At 35.4% G+C, this 12,131-nt stretch overlaps 2 protein-coding genes across 2 annotated transcripts; one reads left to right on the top strand and one right to left on the bottom strand.

Annotated features, from left to right (window-relative positions):
• Positions 1 to 1,965: 1,965 nt before the first annotated feature.
• On the top strand, positions 1,966 to 4,473 carry LOC139853087 (vacuolar protein sorting-associated protein 2 homolog 1-like). Its single transcript, XM_071842450.1, has 5 exons — positions 1,966 to 2,141; positions 2,650 to 2,780; positions 3,006 to 3,110; positions 3,226 to 3,486; positions 4,184 to 4,473. The coding sequence occupies exons 1-5, from the start codon at positions 2,105 to 2,107 to the stop codon at positions 4,319 to 4,321; spliced, it is 672 nt and encodes a 223-aa protein (XP_071698551.1). The 5' UTR covers positions 1,966 to 2,104; the 3' UTR covers positions 4,322 to 4,473.
• An 816-nt stretch (positions 4,474 to 5,289) lies between these two features.
• Positions 5,290 to 7,871, bottom strand: LOC139853933 (uncharacterized). The gene is made up of 4 exons (XM_071843268.1): positions 7,646 to 7,871; positions 6,955 to 7,333; positions 5,527 to 5,921; positions 5,290 to 5,393 (listed from the first exon to the last, which is right to left on the bottom strand). Exons 1-4 carry the CDS (start codon positions 7,869 to 7,871, stop codon positions 5,386 to 5,388), a joined length of 1,008 nt encoding a protein of 335 aa, XP_071699369.1. The 3' UTR covers positions 5,290 to 5,385.
• Between the last annotated feature and the right edge of the window lie 4,260 nt (positions 7,872 to 12,131).

A 12,131-nucleotide genomic window follows, 5' to 3' on the forward strand; every position in this document is an offset into this window, starting at 1 on the left:
CACTCCCCGATGGGGGTTCTTTTCACCCTTCCCTCACGATACTACTTCGCTATCGGTCACCCAGGAGTATTTAGCCTTGCAAGGTGGTCCTTGCTGATTCACACGGGATTCTACGTGCTCCATGCTACTCGGGTCAGAGCGTAAGCTAGTGCTGCTTTCGACTACTAAGGAGCCCTCGACCGGCAACAGATAGAGGAGGATTTATTCAATCACATAGTTTGGGCTCCTAGAATATGGCGCCCTTGGGGCTTTCTATTTGATTGTATCGAAAGGCCCAATGAATTGGGATTTCCCTATTGGTCCAGGTCATTTCGGGGCAAGCGGATCATTTATGATGAAGAGGATGAGCTTCAAGAGAATGATTCGGAGTTCTTGCAGAGTGGAACCGTGCAGTACCAGACACGAGATAGATCTTCCAAAGAACAATGCCTTTTTCGAATAAGCCAATTCATTTGGGACCCAGCAGATCCACTCTTTTTCCTATTCAAATCTCAGCCCTTTGTCTCTGTGTTTTTGAATATTGAATTTTTAATATTGATATAGAATATCTTTTTTTTATGAATATGTTTTATGTTATTTCGTACTGTAGAATTCTTTTCCTTGTGGATCATTTTCCCGCGAGAAGTAATGAGAACAATGAGAGAATGGATTGCTACCTATGTCTAGATCGCGGATAAATGGAAATTTTATTGAAAAAACCTTTTCAATTGTAGCCAATATCTTATTACGAATAATTCCGACAACTTCGGGAGAAAAATAGGCATTTAGCTATTACAAAGATGGTGCGATTTGATTTTTTTTTTTTTACTCTCAGTCTTACGAAAAATGCCCATGATTCGTGATCGGGAAAAAAAATAAAAAAATCTACGCTTCTTGAAGGTAAAGTTTGGAGATAGAACAATTCCTTCTGTCGTGTATCCTCGATTAATGCAGCCTCAGATGCTATGTTTCAATTCTCGATTATAGTATTGAGCGAAAGGTTATACCTATAGGTTCGGGTCAATCCTAGTCCACTAGTACCAATAGGCAGCAGAGGGGAAGAAGCACTACACCTAGGAATCAACAACACGAAAAATTTGTTATAAATTATCCCTTTCTTAAGCAGGTTTGGGACTAAAAGAATGGTTGGGACAACAAATATCCATCTCGTTTGTATTTTGGATACTCGTATAACCATCGAAGGCTGTTGAAGTGACTAATTCCTGGCAATTGGGAAGCGTTGAGAACAAAGAAATTGTTGGAGTTATCATTTCTCTCTAGTACCAATATGTTTGATGTTAAGAAAAGATCTCTTGCAGGAAGGTTGGCTAGAGATTTCTTGTAAAAACACTAGCCCTACTCAGTTCATAATGAGATGATTTTCATCTTCTTTATCATTTTATCATTATGTCAGCTTTTTGTTGGAATATATTCAATTCAAAACTACTCGCTTTCTAGATGATCCCTCTAGAAGAAGGCGATTCTAACAATCTTTCTAGTTAATTCGTTCTCTATTTCTATTTGAGAGGGTCCTAAGGAAAAGTATTTAATTTCCACCGAGCTAAAATAAAATGTCGATGTCTCTAGTAAACTAAAGATATTATTTAATAGCTATTTTGCTTCAATTTATTCGCTCCAAATCAAAATAAAAATTGAAGATTTAGTTACGATTAGAAATTAGAAATCTACTTGTCTATCTTCATCCATGGATTCTTTATAATGTGAAATTGGATCCAATTGTTACGGTGATTTGATAGGATGAAAAATACAAAAGCCCATTAGTTCTTGAATAATAAAGCCCAATGGTCCTTTGATTAAGAAAGCCCAATTTCCAGATGAAATAAATAATTAAATTAAATATATTAAAAATAATAATATAATATTAGTAAATAAATGTAAATATACGTATATACACATATACATATACTAGTACTCCGTATTTTATTCGGATTTATCCTCCGCCGTGGATCACAATCATCATCATTCATCACAACCACTAAACCACCTACGAATTACAAAACATCGATCTAAAATCCCAATTAACAAAACGAAGTAACGAACCCAAAATAATTTGCGAGGAACAACTTTTAAGGTTTATCGACCACTTTTAGGATTTTAGATCACAATGAGTTTCCTGTTTTGGAAGAAAAAGACACCAGCAGGTTACTACTTTCACCTCTATATCCATCTATATCTGTATCTATAATTCTTGATCTTATTTGCTTGCTTAAATTGATTGATTACTTTATGAAATTGGCAATTGGGTATATGTGATAACTACTAAGGTTGATTTTGTTTAAGTGTTATTTATTGTATAGTTTGCTTTTATGGAGGTTGATCATGATCTTATGTTCATTAAAAACTTTTTAAGTTCATCTTTATTTTTTTTCAAGTTGATTTTTTAGGTGTTATAGATTGTATAATTAATCAATCAGATTAATGTTTGTGCAATTGATTTATATGTTGTTCCTTGAAGTACAAGGAGAACGACATAGTTGTACCAGTTGACTTTAAATCTTTAACAATTAGAATTACTACTCTACTTTTTGTTTTTGTTGCAGAAGTTAAAAAAAAAAATGTTTTAATTTATTTTTTAAGTAGACTGTGTGTTTTTTGTTGATTAAAGGTAGCAACTTTTGTAGTTATGTGTATGTATTTTGATGAATGCAGAGCTGTTGAGGGAGAACAAGCGAATGCTCGATAAATCGATTAGAGAAATAGAAAGGGAGAGGCAAGGTTTGCAGACACAAGAGAAGAAATTGATTGTAGAGATTAAGAAAAACGCCAAACAAGGCCAAATGGTAATCCATCTTTTTTTATAAATATTATTAGTTACATGTATACTTTAGCCAGCGTGTAAAGGTGTTCCACAAGACGAATACTAATTAGATTACTAATCCATGAGTTCTTGATGTTGTTGGTTATGAACTATGATATGCTAGTAGGTGAATTTGATGTAAAGTTAGGCTCTTTTTTGGTTACATGTCATGTTATTTGACTGTATACAACATTAATATATGATTTAGGGAGCTGTTAAGGTTATGGCAAAAGATCTCATTAGAACAAGGCATCAGATTGAGAAATTTTACAAGCTTAAATCCCAACTCCAAGGTGTTTCGCTTAGAATCCAGGTATATATTACGTAGTATTAATATTTGATTTATTTTTTTATTAGTTATAGTTATTACACATATCCAGTTATATCTCTCTGCTTTACTATTATTATGATTATGATGTATGTTTTAGACAATGAAATCTACACAAGCGATGGGTGAAGCGATGAAAGGTGTGACAAAGGCTATGGGGCAGATGAATAGGCAGATGAACTTGCCGTCTTTACAGAAAATAATGCAAGAATTTGAGAGACAAAATGAGAAGATGGAAATGGTAAGCGAAGTTATGGGTGATGCAATCGATGATGCGTTGGAAGGAGATGAAGAAGAGGATGAAACAGAAGAGCTTGTGAGCCAGGTTCTTGATGAAATTGGAATTGACATCAATCAAGAGGTATTCTTTATTTTTCCGTGTTCATATTCTTTAAAGTTCGATGTTAGGTAACGTTACTATTCAATGGTTTTGGCAATGTTTTATCATTAAAAAAACCGACTTACTATTTACTACTTTCCTGTCTTTACAAACTATTGATGATACGATCATGGTTGCAAATGCGGGCGTTGCGTTGGTTTGGTGACTAGCCCGTACCGTTTCTCCTAAAAATGTCTAATTAGTCGGTCAACATCAAAAAGTCGGGTCAAAGTCTGGTCAAAGTAGGTCAACATTGGTCAAAACTCAACTTTTTGTCTTTCCTTGTTCTAGTGTAAATGAAAATCTTAATCCCATTTAAAAGTTAGTAGGGAAATCACCGACCTACACAATATCCCTCAAAGAAAACATTATAAAAACGTATATATTATTTTAAACTAACACCACATCATCTTATTTGTACATCATTTATGTTTTAATATATATATATGTTTAATATAATTTTATTTAAAAGTCAACGTTGGTCAACGTCCATCTTGACCTTTCAAGGTCTTGAGCGACTCATCTCTTTCTCTCGCGTCTTTTTCAACCTTGGATACGATTTTTTTTTTTTTTGTGGCAAAAAACAGGAATTAAATAAAATACGGCATTACGTGTTTGGTTACACATTGTAATTTCCCAATGGTGAAACTGGTATTTATGGAATGTTTTGTACTTGCAGCTGTTGAATGCACCGTCGGGGGCTGTATCTACCCCTGCTGCAAAGAACAAGGTGCCACAAGCTGAAGCGTCTGCAACTGATGATGGTGGCATAGACAGCGATTTACAAGCGAGGTTAGATAATTTGCGAAAGATGTAACTAACAAAGTATACTGTATATTGTCTTGCATTTGAATCATTATTGCAATAAACGTCGTATCGGATTTTCAGAACATCTGAACATTCATGCTTGTGTATAGTTGATCTAGTAACAAAAACTTTTTTATGTTTACTTTTTCTATTGGTGTGTAATGCTTTTGCTTTAACATATCCCAGAATCTAAGTTTTTGAGTTTATTGTGAGGGTAGTTAACCAAAACAATATTTTTTTTACGAATTGTAACGATACGCCCTCAAATAAACATAATTGCAAAAACGCCCTTGCAAGGGATTCTTGCGAACCTTGTGAATGCATGATTTTCGTCCATGAACAAGAAACTTCAGATCGTGACCGCAAAATTCTGGTCGCGACAAAAAAAATTTAATTATGTTTATTTGAGGAATTATCCGATTTTGGGCATTATTGCAATGAACCTTGCATATACGATTTTGAGCATTAGCAAGGGAGCCTTGCGATCTTGCATATCCTATTTTTTGTCGTAGTTGCAAAACCAAAAAAACCGTTCATGACCAAAAAAATTTTGGTCACAACGTGAAATTTTGCCGTCACGATATGAAGTTTCTCGATCCTTGGCTGAAAATCATGCATTCGCAAGGTTCGCAAGAACCCCTTGTGCGCGAGGGCGTTTTTGCAATTATGTTTATTTGATGGCGTATCGTTATAGTTTATTCGAGAAATGAGCGTTTTCGTTAATAACCCTTATTATTATTGTGTCGTCATCCAACTCTGTTGCGAACATTGATAATCTCATTGCGATCGAATAACTCTCTTTTATATTTTGTATTATATATATTTAAAGGATGAAGGATTCATTGGTTCTGATTGATGAACTAATATAACTAGATCTCAATGGTATGTGCATAAGAATAGCTTTCTATAAATAAGTCATGAACACCCGAATCATATGTTGAACATACAATTTTAATAAAAACATACAATACCATTAGCATTAACACTAACATTAGCATTCTTGCCACAATTACACAAAAAGGCTAAATGCAGCAGTTATCATCACCTCAATCATTCTTGCCATAATTAGAAACTTCATTTATCTGCAACAATTGAAAGAAGTAAATTGAGAAATTAATCACCATAAGTGCACTCGATTCATGCATCATTCTTGACAGAACATGAGCATTTGTTAATGACCTAAACGAAAAAAATACTGAAAGGGGGTGAATTTACCGTTATGGCTCAAGAAAAAGTCATGAGCGTAACTAGGGAAAGAGATTGAGAGTTGAGTTTTTGAAGAGTCGTTATCTTTGTTACGATCATCGTTGTCATTGTGTGGTGATTCATCAAAGAAATGGTGCATTACTTTCTTCTGGGGCTCATCTTTTATATCTATCTTGAAACCCAATTGATCATAACAACGTCCCAGATCCTGCATTTGTCGTTGTCTTGAGGTGTTTTGGAGCTGCAGATATGAGTAGTCGTTTTGATGATCCAATAAAGTTTGCTGCTTGGATTGTGCAAGTGAAGCAGAAGAGTTCATCACAAGTGAATCCAAGCGCCAAGAATCACCGCCACCACTTTCGGACAAAAATAAATGTTCATCTACATCCTCTTTCATCCTGTAGCTATCAATTTTTTTGAAAAAGTCAGCTCTGACTTTTAAAATATAACCACCGTGTACAAAGAATAATCCTACTTAATGGATCGGATCAAACTATACTAGAATCATATTAATGGTAAACGGGTAAACATATAATGTTTTCCTAATGTTTTCCCAGTTCAGGTTATTCGAGACAAAGAAGAAACATTTTTAATTTGTTTTTTGGCGAAAAAATATAAAATAGATAGTCTAGTTCAAACGATCTAAATGAGTTACAAATTGAGTCAGACCCTAACAAGTCTGATTGGCAAGATTCAAAGATCTTTTTGGAACTACCTATTGAAAGATTAACCCTAACAACATTGAACTTAACACAAAACAGACATCAACAATCAACTCAAAACTACTAAACCAGCATCTGCGAACAACACTAACTAAGAGAGACTGTAAAATTACATGTCCATTATCCACACATTCATGTACAAATATCCGTTTCATAGAATGATAATTTTAGCCTATGTTTGTTTGAAAATTGCTTCATTTAGGAATGGCATTGTCCTTTTAACTTGTGCTTGAGATGCATATAAAGATATAATGCTTCAAACCTTCAACATATGTTATACTCATCTTGATTTACAATGTCATGACATAACAATGCTTTCATTTCTTGAAATAAATAATAATATACTGTAAATAATATGTGAGCAACACATTGGCGATTGATTAGATGGTCGTAAGGAAGACTTGGACTACTTATTTTAAAATGACTAAAATACCCCTACGCTGTTTGCCCATAGGAGTACAATAAAAGATAAGCTAAGACCATGCTAAATTACAATTTGAATGTTAAAGTTTGCATCTTTAAATGGTAAGTTTACCAGTTAGCATGAAAAAGTAGAAATTGTAATCAAAAGCATAAAACTTGATACAGAAAAAGAATCATTCACTGTACCATATATATGCCACTGCACATTAGCACGTGAGTGTCTGATATTGCATGTGTACAATCATGACAACAACAGATTATTAAAGTTTTGACATGAACACCAAAAACAAACCTGTGATCTTTTTCTGAATAAGGGCTAGATTCCAACCAAAAGCCATCTTGACATGACAAAACATTATCATGACACCTAGCTGATGATGATGATGATGATGATGATAGTTTATGATGATTTGGAGAAACATAAGGTGAATGTGAATTTGATGGTGAAGGGTAATTTAGGGATTTTGTAGACATTGTTGATAATGGTGGTGGTGTTATTTCCACAGGCTTTCTTGAACGGTTTCTGCCTCTATGCATGTGCCTTTCACAGTATTTTGAATCAGGATAAGCTTCTTTTGAACATCTCCATTTTTTTCCATCTGTTCTTCTGCATCTTCCTGGCTCTGGATCTATTTTTTTACCAAATCCCATTTGAAAACACTTCCATCCAACTGCAAATCATTAAATATTCATTAGATTTTGAGGGGGTGTAGTTGTAATTTTTGAAACCAATTAGACTAATCAGTTTGAAATAAGCAAATTGTAGCATTATATTTGATAAAAATACCCAACATTTGTATTAAGAGTTTGCAAAGTACACAAAAAGTTTCAAACTTCAATTGTATTTATTGAAAAAATGTTGTAAATATCACCACCCATGACTAAAGATCATACTGTTTGTAGATAATACTTTGCTTCATTTTAGATGAATTGGTAAAGATGGTAAGCATACTTAAGTAAGCAAAAACACAATTAGGACTTACTAGATTGATGAGGGGATTGGTGGTGCATGATGAGTTTTGTAGAAGAATACAAGCTTGTTTTAATGGAGGATAAGAGATCATTAGGAATAGGGATGCCAGAAATCATGTATTTGTAAACAAGTGCTTGATGTTCTAATTCTTGCCATTGAGTTGAAGTAAATGGGAACTTGAAATTATTATCATCATTTCTTAATGTATTATTATTATTATTATTCATCAGTTCCATTTCATAATTCATAACACCTTAATTGATGAGAAATCAGAAAAGAAAGAAAGAAAAAAGATGGATCAGCTTGAACTACTAATAAAGAAATAAAATAAACTAATGGTTTGTGTTACAGATTTTAGTATTTATGTGATGTGAAGGGAATTGAAGGTGTGTGTGAGATCTGGTTTGGGCAGTGTATGTAGTATTTGTATTTGGATATTATTATGAGTGACTGCAAAACCTGTGCTGATACTATGCTGCAACTGCCTTTATGGCAGCACTTGTCCCTGACAAACATTATACAGAAAACCATAATAAATTGGCCACATGTAATACTAGTATCAATTTACAATTTATTTATAAACAACAAGGTACAAATTGGAATTTCATAACTTAAGGACAGATTAATTTTTATTACATGATAAAAAAATGCAAAGGTGAAATGTAACAGAATTGACATCTATATCTAAAGGTAAGTTTCCAATCTTTATTACATGATTAATTTGTAAAAATTTAAAAATTAACTATTTAAAGGTAAGTTTTCAATCTTTTACTTTATTATTTTTTATAAGAGTTCGCCGTAATAAGTGATAGGTAATTTCTGGTGCCGAAAAAGAGCAAAAAGGAACATAACCTCCGAAACGATAAACATCATATCGAGGTCCTAATTGTACGACTTTGGGGGGGGGGGGGGGGGGGGGGAAATTAGTATAGGATGCTTTTGTTTTGATGTTGGCTGTTTGATATAGTTTGAGTTATGATTATTGAGCGATTGGTTTGTTTAGGGGCGTTTTGTTAGTTTGTTGTCAATTATTGGTGGATGTTTATGTTTATTGTTTCGTTCATCAGAACGCAGTAGGATCAGACGAATCATGTGATTCTTATTATTTGTAACTTAACTGATCATCAGATTATATATATATATATATATATATATATATATGTGTGTGTGTGTGTGTGTGTGTGTGTGTGATATGTATTTTTCAAAAAAAATGAGCTTGATCTATTTTAAGCATAAAGTTTTTTTTTTGAACAGCCTTACGAAATCACTCAGGGAGACTTAACCACACACACGTTCATCTCCCTGCATTTGCATAACCCGCCCCCCAACTGCTACCTAGGAGGAAGCCCGGCCCAATCCGAGGGCATGGCCGGTAAAACCCCCTCCCTCACTGCCCGCAACGCGATGTGCGGAAAGCACCTTTGGGTGAAATTCAAGGTAAAAGGGAAACCATGTGTGCAATGCTGCACCCCAAGGGAGTCGAACTATTGACCCCTCGCTAAGAGAGTCATGCCACTACCACATGAGCTACAACACAAGATTTTAAGCATAAAGTTTTTTAGCCTTTTAGGTTTTTCTCCCATCTTGTAAGAATGTTAGGCACATGAGCTACAACACAATGTTTTAAGCATAAAGTTTTTAGCCTTTTAGGTTTTTCTCACCTCTTGTAAGAATGTTGAGTTCCAACTACTCCCAATACAGAACTACCTTGTGATGGTTTATTTTAAGCAATACGTAGTATATATTATAACTATTGACAGTTTATTTTAAGAACTACCTCTTGACAGTTTTTTTAAAGGCAAGTTGTTGGCATTGAATACTCTCATTTATCACGCCCGCACGCGCTTTTGGGCAGAAACCCGAACTGAATTATAGGAATCCGAACCTTAAAACATCCGAGGGGCAGGCGGGTCGGACCTGGATCCTAAATACGGCTCGGTAAAACCTCACAGGGAAAATTTGGCTTTCAGGAAATAAATCCCACAGATATTTTTAAGGGGAGAGACTCGAACTTGAGATTTACCCGCCCCTATTCCAATACATAAGTATAAATGGGTGAACTAGTAGACCACTAGAGTGAGTTTTGTTGCTTTAGCAGTTAATATGCCACTGTTGAAACAATAAGATAATCCATATAAACAATTATGACCCATAACAAATTAAGACTAGCTTTTGAAATAAAATAATTTGAGCATGTTCCAAGCATAGAGATACACTGACAACTATTTTTTTTTTTTTTTTTTTTTTTTTTTTTTTTTTTTGAAAAGCAAGATGATTTTATTCACAACAACTATAACAAGTACAAAACAAGGCGCCGGTCAAACAGGGATGACCGACCCATAGAAGGTACACGAAATGCTAAAAAGCACTACACGAAAATATTACAAATCTAAAAATTTTTGAGGATTAACAAGCCAATTTAACCAATCGATCTTTGTGCCTTTTAAACGATTCGAGATCCAATCAAAAGCTTTAACTTGAATCTCGCTAACGAGGACCGAAGCACACCACGACTCATTTTGGAAGGTCTTCAAATTGCGATTTTTCCACAAATAATAAGCACTTACCCAAACCACGGCTTGCCATATTTTTTTCCCGAGAGCGCTCGAAGATTGAGTAATATTGCCCTCAAGAAATTCAACATTAGCAAACGAACACGAACCGAAGTTCCACCATTTATGAATACGAGACCATACATCCTTCGCAAATTTACAATTGATAAGGGAATGATCAACCGATTCAAGATCGTCATCACAAACGGGACACCGAACACTATGGAGATCAATGCCTCTTTTGTCAAGCTCGATCCGAACCGGTATTCTTTTTTTCAACGACCTCCACACAAAAATCTCAACCTTTTTTGGAATAAGGTTGTTTCTTAATGTTTTTTTGACTCCGGAAGGGGTACCAAGGATGTGCTCATCAAGCAAAAACGATAGCTTTTTAACCGAAAAAACCCCATTATTTGCAAGACTCCATTTCCATGATACACGAGAATTGAAATCAAAATGAAAAGTCTTAAGCAAATTTTCGAGCTCAAACAATTCACTTGACGTTCTACCTGAGGGAATGCGCGGCCAAGCCCAATTCGGGCGTATTGATGTGGGCTGATCCAACCGAGAAGATGCAGGCCCAATGGGATTTGGAACCTGCATCACCTGATTAGAAGTACCACGTGGACAATCTGATGAAACACGAACTGTAGCAGCAGCTAAATCTGGGACAGAAGCATTAAACTGGACCGATACACCTGCATTCGAAAAGGAACTGAAACACGAACCATCTACAACATCTGGGCCTGGACACACGACATGGACAGTAGCATTAGAAATAGGAATTGCTGATGCCGTGGGCCTGACTGAGGAAACCAAAGAGATCCGTTCACTAACAACCGCATCTTTATTTGTTTCAAGCATAAATAGTCTTGGAAACATGTCTTTAAAACACACTGATCCGCACCAATTTTCTTTCCAAAAAGATGTTGATTTGCCGTCACCTATTGATTTTTGAAAAGAATTCTTGAAAGCAACTTGATAATCTTCAATGACATTTTCTGCAAAAATAATGTTGTTCCAAATGCCCGAAGTCGATTGATGAGCAAGCTCATCTCCCGACCTCAAGCCACCGTCAATTCCATAAATACTTCGGATAATTTTGGTCCAAAGACAATTGGCTTCAGATTTAAACCTCCACCACCATTTGCCTAAAAGAGCAAGATTCTTGCCTTTTAAGGACCCGATATTAAGACCCCCCGCCCCGTAAGGTAAACAAGTGAAATCCCATTTTACCAAAGAAATTTTAGAGCCCGATAAATCCCCGCCCCAAAAAATTTTTCGTCTCACACTCTCAAGGAAATTAAGCACTCAAGGCGGGGCACGAAAAAGCGCGAAGTAATATAACGGAAGACTATTGAGCACCGATTTAAGAAGAACTAATCTACCACCAAAGGACAACGTCCTCATTTTCCAATCCGATAATCGTTTTTTGAACTTTTCAATTACCGGAGACCAATCACTAATTTTTTTCATCTTTGCACAGATTGGTAAGCCAAGATAAATAAAGGGGAATTTTCCGGCTTGGCAACCCATTCTAGAGGCTAATGAATCAATCTCACTCGAAGTAACACCCACGCCATATAAGCAACTTTTATGAAAATTGACCTTTAATCCCGAGGCTAATTCAAAACATTTAAGAATGTTGATAAGATTACGTGCATTAGTACTAGACCATTCACCAAAGAACATCGTATCATCCGCATATTGTAAGTGTGAGATGACAACTTTATCATTTCCAATTTCTACCCCTTTAAAAAGACCTCTAGCTACCGCGGCTTTTGTGAGAATATTGAGACCTTCCGCGGCTAGTATGAAAAGAAAAGGAGATAAAGGATCTCCTTGTCTAACGCCTCTACCAATAGAAAATTCACGCGTGGGCGATCCATTAATAAGAATAGAGATGCTAGCCGATTTTAGACACGCACGGATCCATCCGCACCA

This window comes from Rutidosis leptorrhynchoides, chromosome 6 (genome assembly GCF_046630445.1).
Source record: "Rutidosis leptorrhynchoides isolate AG116_Rl617_1_P2 chromosome 6, CSIRO_AGI_Rlap_v1, whole genome shotgun sequence".
Classification (NCBI taxonomy): Eukaryota; Viridiplantae; Streptophyta; class Magnoliopsida; order Asterales; family Asteraceae; genus Rutidosis; species Rutidosis leptorrhynchoides.